Genomic DNA, 22079 nt, shown 5'->3' on the forward strand with positions numbered 1-22079 from the left:
CGATTCCGCGGCGTCAAACGTTGGGAGACTAACACTTTTTAAAGTACCGCAAATGTGTTTAAATGCATGTAAAATAGCGAAAGTCAATCCATTTGACGAAATTCAGGAAACATTGGCCACTGACAGAGAAAAAACATTTGGAATGAAAAAATTAACAAAAGAACATCGAATTGAGCGCCACTCAACATATTATAATAATACAAGCCGCAACGCTGTTTTTCAGTGCGCTTCGGACTCCTCATGCGGTAAGTAAATCTCATTATTCGCGTTCGCGTATAATTTAACCCTAGTCTAGCCTTCTTTGCGACGTACAGTCAAACTAAAGTGACATTTCAGACGCATATAAGAACTGTCACGCAACGAATCTACATCAGTCGCCTATAGCGCCCGCGAGCGTGCGGGTAAAAAACGCGGGAACAGTGAAAAAAGGTTTGTTTATGTTGTCTATAGATGGTCCTATAAATTAGTCGAGTTTTAGAAAAATGTGACGTGCTTTCTCTGTGGTAAAAAAGTGAGATATAATTGAAAATTATGTTTTTTTAATGGCTTTATTTTTTTTTATTACATTCTATATAACTTGAGTTCTTATTCTATATAGCGTGAAAATCAATACTTTTATTCTGTGAGTAAACCACCATAGAGCTGTATTTACATGTATTTTTATGAAAAAGAGCGACACCGTTTTCGCAATAGAAACCTAAAGCTGAATTTTTAAAATACCTAAGTCAAAAGAAGTAAAATATTTACCCAATTTACATAGTTTTTATTCCGTTATTAAACGTTTTTTTCATGATTACTTTTTAGGGTTCCGTAGTCCTATGAGGTACCATGTCATGTCCGTCCGTGGCTGGCTTAGCTTAAAGACTATATTAGTTTTAGAAAGCTCTACCTATTTTGTATGAGCATTGTTAACCACTTTTTGTACAATAAAGAGTTTTACATTTAACATGAAATAATACATGTTACTACTACTACTCTTTTTCTCCTGTAACGCTTATAATATGTTCTTCGAGCAACTGAAAGCAGAAAATTACTATTGCGGAAGTATTGGAACTGGTGCGCAACGAGAATAGGCAGATAATTATGGTACAAAAACAATCAAGATAGCGAGATAAATCTGCTTGATCATGTACCTAATTTGACACGTACAGGAGATTGAGAACATCTTTATTGTTATCACTATCGTCTATCTAACATTTTATATTACTAGAATTTACCCGCACGCCTAATCCATAAATTTATTTCAAAACTCATGGGTGTATATGACAACAATGCATACATGTCAGAGTTAGTATAGTTGTCTAACGTCTAAAGTATTACCCCCTTATTCATAAAACTTAACAAGCCTATGTTAACTAACAAATGCTTTGTCCCTTTCTAACAAATACAAATGTCGAAGTGACAGATAAGGACAAACGAATTTTAGCGGCATTTTAACTAAAATAGGTTTGATTGTCGTTTATGAATAAGGGGGTTAGTATGTAGGTATTACCGCCTATTATATGAGGCGCACTGCAGTGGCTGAAATATGCAGTTGAATTTAAATTTCGAGATTTTACTAAATTCCCATTGAAATTACTAAAAATTACATCGTGGTTCTCATTAACGTTGTATATAAAAAACATTATTTGTGTCTCTAAGCCAAGCGGTTGTTATTTTGAGATTTTATCCATATCCCGTGGGAATATCGGGATAGAAAGTAGCCTTTGTGTTATTCCAGACTTCCAGCTACATACTTTGCGTCCCAAATTCTGGGATGCCCCAAATATTTCCGTGGGAATTTTCAAAAATTACGTAGTGCATTTAATTTTCATTAAGGTAGTATAAAAATTCTCAGGATATTTTGAAGTACATTTTTCTCCGAACTTATAAGAGTTTTGCCGACAAACCGAACTGACGAGTAATAATATAAAAATATCAAGTGTAAGTTCTTTTGATTTTGTTACTTATACTTTATTGCGTTTTACCTTGAATCCTATATTTACTGCCCTTTTTAACTGTCTTTTTTTAAACGGGTTTTACCATTTGCCTAGGTCTTAATAGAGTAGGTTTAAATACCTATGACCTGTGCTGGATTGAATCGCGATTTTTTTACCTTTTTGCACGCATACGTAAGAAAGAGACAAAGCTTGTTGATCTGAGTCTATTCCTGAGGAAAAATAATATAAAACAGACTAAGTAATGCAAGAGCCAGTTGTATGTATTAAATTGCAATATAATAACGTGGAGTAAAATAAAAATAATGAAAATGGTCAAGTCCGCGTCGGGTTACACGTAGTGCAGGGTTCGGTAGCAAAATACAACAAATATGTTGATGTACTTATATATTTTGATTGACTATTACCCATTCATAAATAAAGCCTGTCTAGCTGGGATAGTTTTTCTTCTGAATTTGTTAGGTACACATATATACTAGCATAATCCAGATATCAAAACGTAGTTTTTGCTAATTTACCATATTTTTGAAAAAAAAACTACCGTCATCCTTTAAGGTAGGAAGACAAAAATGACATCATCATCTACAAAAAAAGTTTAGTAAATAAAACTACTAAATTATGTCGGCGTGATTATTAGACAAAAGCATGCCAAATTACTGGATAGTACAACTCGTAAAGAGTCTCTGAACCAGAAACAAACAGATATCTAAATACAGAGAGAAACTATAAGGGTTTCGTTGCCACTTTGACTACGAGACCCTGATAATCATTGTCTTATACAACGTAAATGCATTTAAATTATGTTGATACTTTGATACAGCTCGTGCAATAATACCGCCCTGTAGTTGATTGTCTTGCCGAATTTTTCTCATCAGGCTTTTCATCAGTGGTGGTTTTTTTACCCGATTGCCCGAATGAGGGTGAGGGAGGGTGATTTTGAGCGTATGTATGTAGGTATGTATATCCATTTCTTTGGTCCTCGCTGCAGCCTAAACGGCTGGACGGATTTTAACATAATTAATTATGAAGTATCATTAGATTATCATAACTGTCGGAGTGACATAGAGTACATAGCATTTGAATACTTTCGATACTCGTATTCCCCGGTTCACAGGGACCGGGACAGCTCTCTAGAGACATGAATTGTGCACTGATGTTCAGCATACAGTGTAAATGAAGACCGCGATGTAACTTGAAAATTTTGCAAAACTCCGCAATTTAATTCGACAGCAAAATCTTATGGTTTACGCGAACGAATCAGCAGTTATCCTACTCCTACTAATATTACAAATGCAAAACGCACCTTCAGGACTATAGTGACCTAATCCAAATTACAAATTTTTGGGAACGCGAATGAAGTTGAAACAGTTAGTGATTTAAGTAAATATAAAACAATATCTCGCTTCTTTATGCATCCAAGCGAATGTTGAAATTTTTAAATCATACGCTATTTTGTAGCGCATATATTACGAAATAAAAACCTGCATTTTGAGTGAAATAGAATTTTTTAAATTTTTTTCTGAAAGAAGCGACATTTGAGTCTTTATTGCGCCAAAAAAAAAATTTTTGTTGAGACTCAATCTTAATAGGTCATTATAGTTCTGAAAATCCATAAAATTATTGTTTTTTTGCTTAATAGGTCCATATCTTAGTAAATTTATTAGAATAATCACTTAGTTACTACGTCAAAAAACAAACTATTTGTGAAAAAAAAAACATTCAACCAAATGATAACAATCTTTTGGTTAATCGAAAAAGTAAATAAAAAAGGAACATTTTTCTTATTCATATCAGTCTCTCTTTTTTCTGGCTTAACAACTTATTAGACTTTTTATTCACTTTTACAATAATGTAATTGTAATAGAATTCTTATAAAAATCAACACCCTACAGTAATAAAAAAAACTTCTTAATCATATTGGTAATAATCAGTCTGGCCTTATTGCTTTTCTTTTACGTAGGTACTTAACAACCTTTTACCGTAAGTATGCTTATTACAGTTATAAAAGAACACATTTCTACAAATATAATATAGGCAATCAACACAGCACAGTATCATAAAAAAATTTCAACATTGAGAAATGTTTATAAAGTATTAAAATATTAAACAATATTGTTATAAAAATCTGCATAATAATGAGGTATCAAATTTTTATTTAAATCTCGTAAATCTTTTTTCTTGTGGTCACTTAAATCTATTCTTTCTGCGTATATTCTAGTTGTCGTTATTTCATCTGCTGCCTTAATTTTCATTCTTTTGTTTCTCATATTTACCATAGTAAACTCAGTTTGAGCATAAGATGTCTTGTAGAAGAATTTAAAATCATCCTCTTTACTAATTTTAGAACTTTAACATTTGCCAACGCCATATTATTTTTGTGCTATCCTCATTGAATTATATCCCAACTTTCCTGTAACAGCTTTAAATCAATAAAAAAAAAAATGTTAATTCTTTTACAATAAAAGGTTTGCCAGTTTTCCGTGCATTTTTAATCAATGTAACGCCTCTTTTGTTCTTTTCAAGGAATCCCTGAGTATCAGTTTTCATTTTTACAGTTCTAATCTGCCGGTCACTAATTGATAACGTATTAATTAAAATGTCTTACAAACCCGTATCTTTTCACCGACGGTAAAATAAAATGCATTGTTAGGTAGCCTAGGTCTTGCATTTGTGTACTTGTATTTCGGTTTGATTTCCATCAATCATGTAGCTCAATGTCGCTTAACGCCCAATAGCTTTGAAATAATTGTATTCTACCAGCTTCATTTATATTTTCGCTACATTTTAAATTACAGTTACAAGCACTTTTTATGCACCGACCAGGAACCTCTCTTTTAGTTATGTTAGATATGTAAGCTTTTCCGGAATTCCTTAGAGATTTTGCAATATTTTGTTTCCATTTCGAAGAATCTCGTTGACGTTTGCGCGATTTTTGGTAGTTTCCGGTGTATCATTATTAAATTCATTTGAATCAGACGACGAAGATCTTATGTTGAATTTCTCCTCAATGGGATCGAGATCTGTTGGGACTATAACATGGATCGGTATCACTTAAATCCACATCACTTTCCTCTGAATCATTTAAAGGCTGGTGGTTTACTGTAGTATTGGATGCACGTAAAGATTCGTCTGATAATTGCCTCGTTCCCTCGAATGATGTTGATGGTTCCCCCAGGATAGAACTGACCTGTGCATGTTTATTTATATTACAAGAAATGCTGCTGCTCGAACTAGAGGAGCTACTACTACTACTACTGGATGACGAATCAGATGATGAATCCCGGGACCTTGTCTTCTGGTCTTTCTCGGAAGTTAACGTTTTTTGGGTATCCTTTGATTCTTCATCAATCATCTGGGCCTGTAACCCTAAATAATAGACAATGTTAATATTAATTAATATAAACTACTTATATTTACCGATTTTTAAATTTGACTATACAAAGGAAGTGTATTTAAATCAAATTGAATGGATCTATCTGGAGAATTTTCTATAATCGATGAATTATGTGTTGACGAAGTCTTTTTCGTTTTGAAGTTGTCCTAAAAAAGAATAAAAACGTTTTATAATTATGAAAATTACTACAACATATTAGGATTTATTAGTACAGCTGGAGATTTTTTTTTTTACCACCTCATTCCCTTTGAACAACATATGTATTTGATTGTTCAAGATTTTCTTCTTTGGGTGAATTAGAAGGTATATTTTCTTTACGCGTATTTTTCTGAAACCAAGTGTAATAAATTATTAATTATTTGATTACGAATATATAAGTTTTTCAAACGAATCTAAGAAATAATAATAAAATAAACTTACTGAATCATTATAATTCTCGTAAGAAGGATCATTACTTATTTTTGTATCTATCTTAACGACTCACCCCCTTATTCATAAACGACAATCAAACCTATTTTAGTTAAAATGCCGCTAAAATTAGTTTGTCCTTATCTGTCACTTCGACATTTATATTTGTTAGAAAGGGACAAAGCATTTGTTAGTTAACATAGGCTTGTTAAGTTTTATGAATAAGGGGGTCAGTCGTTGCAGCATTATTCAAGTTTAATTTTTCTGAAATTCGGTCTGCTCTTCTATTCATTTTAATCTAAAAATAATCATAAATCGATGGAACCAAACAACTACAATACAATACAATAAAATGACTCTTTATTGTACACAACAACTACACATAAATCTAATATGAACCTAACTTCTTTAACGTGATAACATATTAATAACTAGTCAGACTCATTTCTAAAACAGTCAGTACACATAAAATCTTTTTCGTTAATATAGGGTCGCAACATGTAATAAGTCTTTAATATTATAATATTTTATTGTATGAAAGACTGTTTACAGATTGTACCCTAATAAAATGCATGTAATCGTTCAAATAAGGACTCAATACCAATTAGGTCACAAGTGTGAAACAACATTTACTGTATGATAGACTGAAATACTAAAAAGTCTGTATTTGATTAAAAATGTAAACGTTTAACTCACCTTTAGTTCAGTCCTATAAAGACGAAATATGCTTTAGGTCACTCGTATACTAAACTCGCAGCGAGTTGTTCATGACACTGACGGCGCAACACTGATCGCGTCTGTACTAAATTAAGCCGCGCGAAGAGACGGGTCAGAGTGAAAGAGACCGATTGTAAAGTTTATCCTTTTCTAAGTTAGAAAGGTCTGTTTTTACTGAATACTGGATAAATAATGTCTCAAAGAGACGTTTTATGACAATAACTCAAAACTCGTAAATTTTGAATTAGGTCACTATAGTCCTGAAGGTGCGAAAAGTTTGTAAGACTGTTTCTGCGTTTGTTTGTTTGTTGCCTTGTCACGTCTAAACCGCTGAACCGATTTAGATGAAATTCGATGTACAGATATTTCGAGTCCCGGCGAAGGACATAGGTTAGTTTTTATCCCGAAAAAATATTAAATAGATAAACTAATTGTACGCGGACGAAGTCGCGGGCAACAGCTACTTAACTATAATCTAATTACATTTTTTCCAACAATGTCGAAGTATTTAACTCTTTATTTACGGTTTAATATGGCGCCAGCAGTATTGATTATATTGAAAACCGCCTCAATTAATTGCTGTATGGAGCTATAATTATATTACATCAAAGTCTATTAGAAATCAATTATGGATGTCAATATTATTATTGTCATGAGTACCTACAGTAATTTTATAAAGACAAGTCAAGTGGCATCTACGTATAACTATGTTTTAACTCTTGCTTTAAAGGCTGGACAGGCAGAAGAAAAGGCAGAATAATCCTATCGAAAATACAAACTGAGACATGGATGCACAGAAAAACCAGAAAAGGAGACCAGCGCTGGGAATCGAACCCAGGTCCTCAGCAATCCGTGCTGCGTGCTATAACCCCTACACCACCGCTGGACAGGAATTTAGACACGAATTTTTCCTATGCATACATATCTCAGGTTTGTTATAAATTTGGAGTTAAAATAAAAAAAAAATACAAAAAAAGACTCCAAATAACCAATCATAATTGATTGCTTAGTAGCGACATCTCTTGTCTGGGTGAGCGGTTGGTTCCGAAAGAATGTTGACGTCTCTCGATGAGAGCGAAACATAGATGTCGCTAGTGCTGCTGCATAAGTAGCGTAGTAGAAATAAGCAACCTAAGATATGTATGCATAGGAAAAATTCGTGTCTAAATTCCTGTCCAGCGGTGGTGTAGGGGTTATAGCACACGCACGGATTGCTGAGGACCTGGGTTCGATTCCAGCGCTGGTCTCCTTTTCTGGTTTTCTGTGCATCTATGTCTCAGCTTGTACTTTTCGATATGGTTTCACGGGATACCCGTAAAAGTAACAAATTTGGAGTTAAAATTAAAAAATACAAAAAAGACTCCAAATAACCAATCATAACAGAATAATCCTGTTGTTGAATGCCGCAATTTGTATATTTGTCTCTGAAAAATACTCGTATGTCAGTAACGTCAGGTGTAAAGAAGCTAAACTGATTACTGGGATCACGTTTTACAACTACTTTGCTTATTGATAACTAGTTTAACGACCGAGTTATCTTCGCTTTTTTATATTTTTTATGTTATCACTATTTCTATAATTAGAGTACCTATTATAATAATTCGTATCTGCTAAGCCAGGGAATGACAGAGCAAGGGCTTCGATGAACTTTGTTGCTAATGTGAAGAGAACCAAAATTTGATAGTCACCTTTATACATCACTGTGCCCCTTGTGATAAGTGATACAAGTGCAAAATCGTCATTTTACAGGAGAGCGAAAATAAGGTTATTAAAAATCTGGTTTGTGAGCCAAGGGAGCTAGCATTTACCGAAGCACTTTTTTTAGTCATAAAAATATATTCTATAAACGTGCATTTAGTGTTTTTCGGAAAATATTGTAAGTTCGAAGAAAATCGCGAAAAACCTGTGAGTTGTACCTATTAAAATGTCTAATATGAGTAAATAATATGTGTTAGATGATACAAGTTCAGTTATATCATGGTGCACCCCTGGAGCACCCATAATATCTCTTGGTGTAAACTGATATGATATACATGAACTTATATTACTATACTATAATGTTCCCAGCTCAATGTTGCTTTGAAGTAAAGTAAAACATAAAACCCTGAAAATTGTTTTTTTGACTTTGTACCCCGTTCCAAATAAAATTTACCTAATATTTTGCGGGAATAGTTTGACTTTTAGATATAATTCAATTTGTATACCTTTACACTTAAAAATGTATTTGTAAAAAGTGATTCACACCGAGATGCATCACTTATCACAAAAAAATGTGTCAAATTGGTCTCGCATTGGTAGGTACATATTGAGTTGGACCCTGGTCGGTTTTAGAAAAGTTGGTCAAAAGTGGTATAATTGTAGATAAGTATATCAATATTTCCAAAAAAAAACGAAAAATAAATGTAAAAATAAATTCAATTTCACTTATACCACAAAGCATGAAAATAGCCTTTAGAGCAATTACATAAAGGGGTTACAACTTGATATATATCAATGTGCACGATTTTCCTGCTGAAATGCTGCTAGTTGTATCACTTATCATGTTTCAAAAACAGTAATTTTTTAATGTTCGCAGATGACTTAAGATTTACAATACGTTAAGTGTAGATGATGGTAAAAGTCTTCAAAGGACTTGGATACTTTCATGAATACTGCCTAGGGAATAAATTACAATTAGCACTTGATAAATGTATGAAAATGTCATTTACTATGAATAAAAAGATAACTGAGTACGAGTATAGGATTGCGACACTTGTATAAAAAGTTATCGTTAGTTCGTGACCACGCGTCATTTTTGATGATAAAACTTCATCTCGATAAACAAGTAGATAAAATTGTTTCAAAAGGATATCAAATGTTAGGGTTCATAATTAGATCGACGAAGATGTTTCAAAATGCAAATACGTATTTATTATTATATAAAACGTTAGTTAGACCGCGTCTCGAGTATGCATCAGTTATATGGAATTCTCTTTATATAAAATATTCACATTCAGTGGAAATGGTCCAAAAGAAATTCTTACGATAATGCATAGACGTTTAACGGGGTCAAAATGACATAAAGTAAGTTGTTAAGAGATACAAGGTTCAATCGTTAGTTGTTAGGCGGAAGTGGCAGATGCCTTAGCCCTCTACAAGATATGCAGGGGGAATACAACTGCTCGAGCTTCTGCAGCACATTAGATTGAGAGTCCCTGTTCGTTGCACATCCCGCTCGACCGCTCTGTTCGCCGTGCCGCTGTCCGCCAGCAAGGCTGGCGTGCGCGCACCGCTGCGCCGCATGTGCACCGCGTACAATAAAGCACTAGTCTCGGTCGATAGATATTCAACACATCTTTGACTCAGTTTAGAAACGGGTTGGTTAACACAATCGAAGAGGAACCGTGGTAGTACAGCTAGCTATACCTGCACTGCATGCCTCTTGCGTGCCTCTTGCATTGGCTCATTGGGGGCTTGCGTCTCCGCTGTTGAAGGTCAGCTTTAGAATAATTTTTGTTTTACTATACTTATTGTTGATTCTATGTTAGTTTTATTTCGTTATTGTTTTTTTTTTTCTCTATTTTCTAAAATCTAGTAGTACACACTGTCATGTTGAATTACTTTAATATAATTCTCAGTGAGAGCTGTCGAGGAGGTAGATGAATTGTGATTTATAAGAAGTTAGAACATAAGAACTATTATTTGTACATCTATTTCTGTTTGTTCTCAAATAAAACTACAAACTATAAAACTTTCACAAAATTATCTCCGAAACTATAGCACCTAAAAGTACGTGAGATAGACCCAAAAAATCGTTATTGTTTCTGATTATTTCTAGATAAAAACACACAAAAGGGTACAAGTTGATTTAAATCACTGATCACAGGAGGCACAGATCTTTTTAAACATTAAAAATAAAATAAATAAAGCCTTAGGCTGTAGTTCCCACGCGGGCTTAATGCGGAGTAGAAACTTCACACACACACACACACACACACACACCATTAAACTTACTTGCAAGATTCCTCATAATATTTTCCTTTTTCGTATAGCTCATGGTAAATTTCAAATGTAATTTCTTTCACACATGAATTCCGAAACCTTTTATGACAATTTATTGAATCAGGCGTTACTTTGCGGAGGTCCATAATCAAATAAATGAACTAAAATAATTTCTTGCTCACCTGCGACCTTATATGATAGCTACGCTTATGCAAGATATGCGTGTTCATGCAGTTCCTCCACCTCCACACGTAAGAACACACACAAATCACACAAATCCATTTGTCACCACCACCACAACTTTTATCACGCCCTCTAGGAATTGTAACTAAACATCTGAATTACATTTCAGGTAGTCTTTCAAAATGGTGGCCAACGGCATCACGGAGAGGAAAAGGTCCATGGACAAAGTACCCGCTTCTGCTACGCTGGACGAAGCCATGTTGGCTACGGGTGAGTCCATCTTTAGCTCAATAATGAAATCCACGATGTCATTTTGTGACGGACCTTCTTTTATGGTGGTAACGGCAGCCTCTTCGTCAACAGCTAGATCATCAATGCTATCAATAATATACTTTTTCTCAAAAATGACCGTAAAAGTTTAACATTATTCTTTACATATCAGAAGGTGAAGTGCATAGTTATGGTCAGCGAAAAAATAAAAAGTTTAAAAACGATTGCAGGCGCGCTAGCTCGACAATAATGAATTAGCGCGCCTGCAATCAGTCACATTTTTTTTAAAGTTAAAAAGGCATGGCATATTGCACAACGTCCGTATACATACAGCCAAGTCTAATGGCCGGTATCAGATATTTTGTTGGAACTCGGACTTTTTCTATTGGGTCTGAAATAGCTTGTGGTGTTTTCGTGTGGGAAAAATACACCTGCAGTTATTTTTTTAATGAAAAAGGCGGGAAATCATAAAAAAAAAAATATTGGAATAAAATTTAATTTTACAATATATTTTGAGTAAAAGTTTATTCTATTTCAGAATTTTCCACCATTTTTGAGAAAGCTTTATATTAGTCTCGGCTGAATAGCAATTGGCTGGCCGGTATTAGTTAAACGGACTCGCAAGCTCGTCGTTTAATACTCATACTCAGCCAGCAATTGCCACTTCCAGGCCACGACAATAATCTACTATTAAGTACTTTATAATATACGAAATATGAACAAAGGACTGATCAAAATGCAAACGTACTATTCATCTGTTTTTTCAAATGTAACTATCGGATGAATAGCGGGTTATAATAGCAAAATTTTTTCCCGAACGTTTTTTTCCCACTATCGTTTTTTGCTGAAGTTTATTTTCACAGTAGCTTTTTTTTCCAATCAGAATCGACACAGACACAGTGTCGACGGAGCTCCGCTCACGCAGAGCTCCTACTTTTGCGTAGTTTTGGCCCTTCGGGCCGATGCAAACTTATCATAACCTAAACCTACCTATGTTTCTGTGTCGATTCTGTTTGGGGAAAAACGCGATTGCGAAAAATAAGATTCAGTAAAAAAGCATATCGGTTAAAAAAGCAATAAGGGAAAAAAAACATTTGGGAAAAATGCGAACGGAAATTTTGCTACTAGAAAATAACGATTCTTAAAAATTTATCAAACAAACCCGCCGAGATTATAAAAATCCGGACGGATTATACATATAACTCCGAATTTAATGGTAAACTGACGCTAAAAGAGGGTGTTATATATAACTTTGGCACCAATGTGTGTCTGTCTGTGGCATCGTACTTCTGAAACGGATGGTCCTATTAAAATGCAGTTTATTTTACCTGGAAACGAGTTTCATTTAAATCGGCTGCCCGATGCGGCCCCCCTGGAGATTCTAAAAAAGTTGCCAAATGTAAAGCAACCAAACCAGTCCTAAGTCTTTGACTTGACTTGCTTGATCGTTCATTCCCGTACGTCGAAACCGAAACTCGAATGAATTCACCAATTCCAATAAATACCTACAATTCATACTTTTCTCATGGCAAATCATTTTTACAACTGTTATTAAAACATTAGGGTTGTTATTATGATCAGTTGAAAAAAAAATAGGCAGTTATTTTATTTTCTGGTCGTTGGTAAATAAAAATAATAACAATAATTGTTGTAATTTTCTCTGTGTACCTGTTTTCTGTATCGCTTACTATTTCTAGTGTACAATAAAGAGTAATTGTATTGTATTGTATTGTTAATTACTATAGCAGTAAAACCGGAGCAGTAATAAATAGAAAATACAGCGGTTATTTCTTCTTACAACTCAGGTTCTAAAATTATTTTAGCAGTGTAATAAATGATTGGCCAGTAAAGTAATGGAATGGACAGTTAGATAAATAGTTCGTCAGTTAATGGTGAAAAACTTCGATATTGACAGTAGTGCGCCCAAGTTCATCGCGAAACAACAATATTTCGATCAAAAAGAATTTCAATCTCGCATCTTTGTAACCCCACGCCAAACTAACAATTATTACGGTAAGAGAACGAGAATATACATCACTCCACGATTATTTAATATAATAATATAATATTCCTCTGGAAAATGTTTGTAATAGTTAGTATAGTTTTTAAGAATAAACTAAAAAAGCATTTGCTAGAAAATTTTGATTCGCAAAGATAAGTGTAAGTATTGTAGTCGTAAAATGAAAACAGGTTTTGATTGTATAATTATTGTAGCAAAAGAGTGGAATTCCCTGCCTGCGACTGTGTTTCCTGAACACTACAATTTGGCCGCTTTGAAGTCCAGGGTGAATGAGCATTTACTAGGCAAGCGTGCTCCATCGTAGGCCTCATCCTCGCTTTCCATCAGCGTGATTGTGGCCAAAACGCAAGCCTATACTGTATAAAAAAAAATAAGCTATGTATAGTGTGCGGCCCAGGGCAGCTCAGTCTTGGGCGGTAGGCCTAACATTAAGTAGTTTAGAAGTAGGGTACAATTGTTCTAAAGTGAGCGCAATATTCGCCAATAAACGTCATAGTTTGGTGAAATTAGTGATGTACTTAACTAAAATTATGTACCTTTTTTTGAGAATAAATAAAAATAAAAAATAATAATAATGCTAACGTAAAAAAAAAATGATTTGTACCTCTTAAAATCATGCTTTTAGTAACTCAATGGCAATTACGTACCTACACTAAAAAGCTGATTGACCGATTTATCATTATTTATTATTGTTACAGACACGTCATAGTATAGAGATACTAGCGCCTAACGTTGACATTACACATCCGTCCTTTTCCACTCGGTGTAATATGAAAGAGCCAACAATAGAGATCATCGCTTGAAATTAAGTACCTATTGCTTGCTAATAATTTGCTATATTAAAAAGACAGCGTTGGTGATTACTGGTTCAACAATAGTCCATTAATGTCCACAACCGCAAAATGACATCCACTTATTGGCTATTTAGATACAGACATCAAAACAAAATGGATGACTTTACCAGCTATGTTTAAATGGTCCGGACAGTCTTAATTGGTATACCACAGCTCTAGAGTTCCGTAGTCAGTAGCAAAAGGGCGTTTTTAAAAAAAAGTGTAGGTACCTTTTATTTCAAAGTGTATTTAATTTTTTCATACAAATTTTATAACCCAGCTTTGTGACGCCCATACCGAGTGTATGACAAAAATGTCACAGAACTGTCATTTTTGTTTGGGACTTTTTTAAACTATTTAATTTGATTGTGCCCTTGATTCTGAGTAGTAAAAACCATATTTATTTTTTTCCAAAATTGAAAAAAAAGAAAGGGTAACCTTTTTGTGAAAATGCCCAAAAACGAAATCTTTTAAAAATACTTTTTTATGTAGTTTCAACATGTCTTTTTGTAGCTTTGCTCATCGCTACACTAAAAAAAAACTTTATTTCAGACCACAAAAGTCCATAATTTTTGTTAGTAGGTATTAGTCTTACAATCTAGCTACACTAAAAATATGTAATTTGATATGTACATAAAAATCATTTTTTTTAGGGAATTTTCTCTGGAAGTTCCAGAGCAGATTTTCAATTCAATTGATAGAATATTCCTAATAGTTTACAATGCGAAGCGCGGGAAAAAGCTAAATGTTAGAATTAAATTTAAAAATATATTTTTCCCATTACGTCTAGAACAAGTACACCATTCATTCCCAAAGTGAAGATAATTTTATTTTTCTCGTTTACGCCACGGAGTGAGGAATCGATATTTCTTCAAAACGAAGACTATCGCAGCTATATCCGTTAAATATTTATTTTAGAATAGGGTAATTATTTGAGGTGTAAGATAAATGTTACAGAAATAAAACACACATTTTGATGTGGTCTGTTTATTTTGAACATAACGATATGTACCGATAAGATGCTTTATATTATAAGAGATCGATAAAGTTTATTTTGGTTAAAAAAGCAAAAATCCAATTTTAACGGTAACAAAAATGAGCACCGAGACCACGAAAAAGAACATTTTGTTTATTTTCAAATCTTATAGTTGTACTATTTGAATGAAAATCCGATCATAATGAGAAAACGAATAAGCATTATTTAATTAATCAGGTATCAACAGAAATAGACAATCGATATCTATATAAAAAAACTATTAAAACTTGACCACGAAAATGACGACTATAAATTGTCATTTTTGTAACCTTTTAAATACTATCTAGAAATTATTTAATTAAAGTAAGATTAATAACTTCAACTCACAAACCAAAACAGCTTTCAATACCTTCCCCCCGTGCAGGTCTACGGTAGACCAGAACGAAATTATGTTACAACGAAACAAACAAACAAAATGCTCCTCTAAATGACGAAGTTTTTTTTTAATATTAGATATATACATTTCACACGTACATTCAGGGCAAAATAATTCTTGAACCTCTCGCCAGTTAACAAAATTGGCGTCGCACTGGTCATAATTCCTATAACCACACCTGGAGCAAATGTTGTTGACGGTCAACCATTCTTCATTTAAATCAATTAAATCAATAACGGCATAAACGATTACACTGTAAAAAGCAGAAAATTCTATAAAAAGTGTTCTGTATTTTTTCTACTTGTAGGGAAATCATCTTTTTCGTGGTCTTTAATCAGTTTCGTGGCCCATAGCACACGAAAATGATGACCACGAAATTGAAAAGTTCTTACTTCGCGGCTCTGCAGTAAATATCCTATAGGTTTGAAGCAAATGAAATCAATATTGAATAACTTAACTGCAAATGACACAGCACCAGTAAAACATTATATTATTTACCCAATACTCACCAAGTCGCAACCGTAACGAAAATGACGCTCGATCTTTGACGCAAATCTAACTTGAACCTTTATTACATTAATTATAGATAAATAATTATGGCTTGCGATAACATTATACGTCATATTTACGCAGTCTTATTTTCAAAGTTGCTTATAGTTAAAAAAGGATTTACAGGAGGTTTGACCTCTTTTTTTGTTTAAAATATTACTTAATAAGTGTGGCTACGAAAATGATGGTGTATTTTGGAACAACGGGAAATGTAGAAAAAAATAGTCTTATCAATGTCCTAATTTTTTATGTTTGCATGCATGGTATATCATATTATTATGAACATTCAATCCATGTTTTAAACAGCACGTTTTTCTATAACCTTGTATTTTTTACAATACTACAAAGTAGTCAGGGATAATCCGAACTGACCACGTAACTGACTTTTGTGCAGAAAATTTAAGTTATTGTGGAAAAAAAGATAAATAGAATAAAATGTATTTACCACAAGTTTCAGTGATATATCTTAAGCAACTTAAAAACAATAAACGATATATTTCTAATTTTATAACTGAAAATTTGAGTCTGAACACAATTGAACCTCTCGAAATAATAACCCAATAGATACGTAAAAAAATCACGACAGTTGCAGTAATAATATAGAACGAATTTAAAATTTGATGCAAAGGCTATCTATCGCCGTTCAACGCGTCAACGCGGCAAGCGTGTTGGGCAACTTTGCGCCAGGAACGATTCGAGGCGGTCTTTTTTATAATATAAAAATATTATTTAAGCTAGCTAGTAGATTTATTATTTAGTAGTATCTTAGGTATATAATTGTATTTTCTATAAGTTTATATTCTTAAATAAATTTTCCAATTCTTGTAATTTAAAAATTAAATACAGTAATTAGTTGTTGCTTATTAATACGGAACCCTACACTGCGCATGCCCAGTTTTATTATTGCATCAATTAATTGAAAGCGCGAGCGACAGGCAGTCGCTATGTGTTTTGTTTTGTTATTGTTTGTTCGTGGCTAAAAACGTACCTAGATGAAATCTGCTTGCACTGTTGTGTTTCGGTGTGGAGAGTAAGAGAGCCGGTGAAATTACTGGCACTTGAGGTATCCCATCTTAGGCCTCTAGGTTGCAACGCATCTGCAATACCCCTGGTGTTGCAGGTGTCTATGGGCGGTGGTGATCTCTTACATCAGGAGACCACTTGCTCGTTTGCCATCCAGTCGAATTAAATAAAAAAAAAAGTCCTACTGTAATTATCAAAATGCAAAATCATCATAGAATCAGATCAGATGATCTGGTATATCCCGAAGGGATTTGCGGCTATGCAATTACAATGTCGGAACTACCTATACTTAGTTAGATCGACGATAGCTGATAATAAAAAAAACATTTCCCATTCCATCAAAATAAAATATTTTTTTTACCGAAAAAAAAAAACAAATATTTTAAAAAATTATTGACTATGTAAAACAGAACACAATACGTCAATCAGAATGAAATGGCAATGTGGCCGCCGTGTCTGCTCGCCCGGGCGCGCGTTTTACAAGAACTGTTATGCCCGGCACCACGAAACTCAGTTCGCGCAGCGACAAGCGACGCCCGTCATACAGTTTGCGATAATTTAGCGACAATCGCACTTCCGAGACATTATCATAATACTGTGCGCGAAGTATATAAGATAAGATAAGATAAGATAATTTATTCAATATTCTCAGTACAAAATAACAATAGATACAATATTTTACTAAATTCTATGTAACACGTTTGCCTGCACTAGGGTTAGTAGAAAACTCTGTGTCGCAGGCTTAAGAGAGCTAGCATAAAATAAAATAAAATTAAATTAAAAATTATTATCTAAACTAAAAAGCATTAAAAGGTAAAAAAAATAAAATAAAAAAAATATGCGTAGTAATCACAATGGTATAAAAAACAATTGAATTTAAGTAAAGTAAAGTATTACATTATGATTGAAATAAGCAAGGTCTTCCCTAAATCTCGAAAATATTAGTTCGCGCGTCGCGTGAGTTTTATCGAGGGGGATATAAAAGGCGGCGACGTGTAATCGCCGGCCCGACGCACTCGAAAACAAATGGCTGTGATAAAAACATGTCACCTTAGCGCAAGTATGTAAATTTCAGTTGCGTGGACCTTAGAACCCATCTACCGGGTGTGGCCGGCAATATGAGCAAAGAATTAAAACATAGATCGTACTCTTCAAACTGAACGACATTTAGTTCAGCGACTTTTAAAAATATGTAGGTATTTTTTTATTTTATTTTCATTACAATTTAAGTGTATTCAAAGAAGCAATGTAAAGCAAAATGTTTGATGTTTGTAGCGTGACAGGCAACGTCAGTTGGGTTCTAGGATGGCGTCCATTGATAACAGTATTTAATTAGTATGAAAAAGGAAAAATTCAAAGACTCCATTATTTTTAAAAGTCGCTGAACTAATAATTTATTGAATCAGGCGTTACTTTGCGGAGGTCCATATCAATGAACTAAAAGAATTTCCTTGCTCACCCGCGACCTTACGATAGCAAAGCTTATGAAAAATATGCGTGTTCATGCAGTTCCTCCACCTCCACACTGTACACACTGTGTACACACTGTAAGGTCGCGGGTGAGAAAGGAAATTCTTTTAGTTCGCTGAATGTTGTTCAGTTTTACGAGGACGATCTATGTTTTAATTTTTTGCTTGTATTACAGGCCGCACCCGGTATAAACGCTACGAAAAATCCTACGATCGGGCTCTATACACGAAGTGTAAAACTCGAAGTTCGTGCCGTGCGGTCCCTCTGACACTTATACTATTTAATACGAGAGCGAGAGGGACGGTACGATACGAACTTCGAGTTTCGAGTTTCGTAGTAGCTCTGCAGACTGCACCGTTGGATCGGTCCGACTTGTTGGAAATTGTTACTCGCTGCATTTTATCGTAACCATCTTCACATCATTTTAGCGTTTGTAGGTTCAATTTATGGCCCTAATTCATCCGTTACCTATTCGAATTTATGATAATGTTCCGTTCGACGGTTGAGTTTCAAAATATTGTACAAAACTCTACGTAAAGTAAAAAGTTTTCTCAAACTAACGATAAACGGTACTGGTCGAACGGTGTTTTAAGCAGCTTTTCTACCAATAATGTGCGAGGAAGTGTTTTTCATGAACCAATAGAAACGCAACAGAACTTTTTAAAGAAATTTCGAAAATGTTAGTAGACGTCATAGGGGACCGAAGAGCTGACAGCTGGCTTGCAGCATCTTCGGGACCTTGCCAAAGGGTTAAGTAACCGCCCGGATTGCTACCACTATCTTGCTCGTGTAAAGTATTTTAAGTTAAGGATAGGTAGTTTTATTAATTTAATTCTTTTTGTTATACTTACTCGTAAATGTAATTATATAGAAACTCTTAATTTACACATCCTCGCTCCGCTCAGCTGTTTCCACCGGAGATGTGCTGTGCGAGGGGATGTGTAAATGAAGCGTTTCTATTGGTTAATGAGACACATTCCTCTAAACACATCCTCGCACATTATTGGTGGAATGGAAAAGCTGCTTGATCGTTAGGATTTTTCGTAGTGTCTGTGGGCCCTATTAGGTTGAACTAAAAGAATTTTGAGATGAGACTCTGAAGATGAGCTCTGATTGAGTTCGAAACGAGTCAGTGTGATGTGGTGGTAGTGATAGATGGGTTTGTGTGATTTGTGTGTGTTCTTACAGCGTGGAGGTGGAGGTACTGCATGAACACGCATATTTTGCATAAGCTAGGTATCGTAAGGTCGCGGGTGAGCAAGGAAATTATTTTAGTTCATTGATATGGACCTCCGCAAAGTAACTCCCTATTAGGTTATTGTTACTAGGTTAAACGTTTACTAAGAGTATTATTGCATAAGGTATCCTGGACAAAAGCCCTGGTAACCTACTGATTTGACATAAGGCTTCTCAAGCAGGGTGAGCCCGCACTCGCACCTGTGAAAATTTCGGAATTTATATGCGATATTATCATTTGAAATTTACCCTGAATGTTACGGTTTGGAAAACATTGTGAGGAAACTTGCACACGCGAAGAAGTTCGATGGCCTGTGTGAAGATTCCAATCTGTTCTAGGCCCGCGGAAGAACTATGACCCAAGTCCTCTCATTTAGAAAAGAGGCTTGTGCTCAAGTGTGCTCAACTACTGAGAAATATTAGTTATAGTTTGTATATTACTAACTCACTCTTTGGCGGTCCCCAACTGATTGCTTTTCTCATGCACTCAAAGGTTGACTGGTAGATATCCAAAATACAAACAGAGACATGGATGCACAGAAAAACCAGAAAAAGAGACCAGCGCTGGGAATCGAACCCAGGTCCTCAGCAATCCGTGCTGCGTGCTATAACCCCTACATCACCGCTGGACAGGAATCTAGACACGAATTTTTCCTATGCATACATATCTCAGGTTGCTTATTTCTACTACGCTACTTATGCAGCAGCACTAGCGACATCTATGTTCCGCTCTCTTCGAGAGACGTCACACTCTTTCGGAACCAATTGCTCACCAGACAAGAGATGTCGCTACTAAGCAATCAAATAGATATCCCTTAAAGGATAAGTCCACCTTAGTAGTAGTAGTAGTTTGTCAATTGTATTTTGTTTTTTTCCTTTGTACAATAAAGAGTTTACATACCTACATACATAATACAACGTGTGACTTCCATAACAACATAAATTTTAATTAACGATAGCTTTAACTATTGAGAACCGTTTTATTGAAAAAAATTAAGAACTACCTTTACCTTACTAATGGAGTTATTATTTTTTTTAATTTTCAACATTTATTTGACGTTTCAGAAAGGTAGCAAATGTTAGTGTCAGTTGTTAGTTTTGTGACCGATACATTGCGTGCCGAATAAATTTGTATGAAAAATTTTTTTTTTCTTTTAACTAGAAATACTAATTTAGCTACGTTTATTAGGGATTACGCTTTCGGCCCTTAAAATCTATTTTACACTTCTCATGCTCTTAAAATGTTACTTTAGTCTCTGCATATCGGGACTAGAGCTCCTTTTTATTCTCTAGGGTTAAAGTATTTTTATTTTATTTACGTTGAAAACCTAAACAGCCAACACGGTGTTTGTGAATGGAGGATTTTTTGGCGTGGAAATAACCTCAAAATGACAACTGTGCAAAATTTAAAAAAAACAGGATTTAATTTCGTGAAACACAATTAATGATTACGAATATAATGAATCTATTCAATTACTATCCATGCAAAGGCGAGTAAGCGGAAGCGAACGGACGTGTCGTGTGCGAAAATTTATTTATTTACGGTAATTACTCGACTTCATTCTCAAAATGTCAAAAAAAAAACGTAACGGTTGTGGTGAATTAATATCAACAAATAGTTCATGGAGTGCTCTATCGAAAAATTCACGAAGATATTATGACCTGAGTTGTCTCGCCATTCAGCCGGAGAACTTCAGTATTCAGTATTTATTTATTGCAACACCTTTTACAAAAAAATATAAAAAATGATGCCCTGTTGGGGCGTGGCAATTTTAAAATTAATTACATTAATTAACTTATACATAACATATTATGCTATTTTAACCTCATGTAAATGTAAGACTTTGAGCTTTCTACCGAAGAAGTCATATCCACGACCGGAGTGTTCTTGCCTTAAACCGAAAGGTAACAATTCCAATACTCCCATTCGCAACCAACAAGCTGGATGGAACCATAACTTATGTGACCAGCGTGTTTGTTAATACCCAGCCCGGCAGCCGCCCGCCGTCGCGAACAACGGGTCCAAAACCGGCTCACAATCAGGAATGTGAGTTGCTTGGCGAACTGCGAGGGTTTCGGCAGGAAATAGGAACAGGACAATCAATTTAAACTACTACAGACACTTTTTGTCTCGGTTTATTGTTCAGTTTGACAAATTTGAAAACGGCAAATGCTCAATTTTCTGTTAGGAAAGAATGGAAGATAGAAAACATTTATTCGTGAAAAACATGAGAATAATGGATAAAAATAAAAATATATATAGTTATGCATATGCATGTCACTCTGAGCCGTGGTGGCCTAGTGGTTTGACCTATCGCCTCACTAAAAAGGAATTAATAAGGGAAATGCTTCTACTTGAGGAAATAATCACAAATTTGAATAAACTGCAATCACCAACTCAGCACGCTCAACATCAAAATCTAGAGCAACCTGTGAACACCGATAATGGCAATAGCAAAAATAAAAACCGGCCAAGAGCGTGTCGGACACGCCCAAGATAGGGTTCCGTAGCCATTACGACAAAAATCAAGTAATATTATGTGCGTTACACAATTAAAACACTTACTACAGTCTTCAAATCTATTACCAGAAAAAGAGCGTATCTTCACGGCACTTACGTCCTTTTGTTGAGAAGCGCAGTTTTTC

The 22079-nt window shown here is 34.6% G+C and overlaps 1 protein-coding gene across 2 annotated transcripts in view; it reads left to right on the plus strand.

Annotated features, from left to right (window-relative positions):
* The first annotated feature begins 353 nt into the window (after positions 1–353).
* Positions 354–22079, plus strand: part of LOC141434246 (putative transporter SVOPL) — a 47925-nt gene continuing 26199 nt past the window's right edge. The window contains exons 1-2 of one of the 2 annotated variants that reach the window (XM_074096631.1): positions 354–429; positions 10790–10890. In XM_074096631.1, coding sequence (XP_073952732.1) covers positions 10803–10890 — 88 coding nt within the window. In that variant the 5' untranslated portion in view covers positions 354–429; positions 10790–10802. Of the gene's footprint in view, positions 512–10789; positions 10891–22079 lie in introns of both variants that reach the window. The other variant, XM_074096632.1, reaches the window with a different exon arrangement.

Source organism: Choristoneura fumiferana, chromosome 13 (assembly GCF_025370935.1).
Source record: "Choristoneura fumiferana chromosome 13, NRCan_CFum_1, whole genome shotgun sequence".
NCBI classification, from domain to species: Eukaryota; Metazoa; Arthropoda; class Insecta; order Lepidoptera; family Tortricidae; genus Choristoneura; species Choristoneura fumiferana.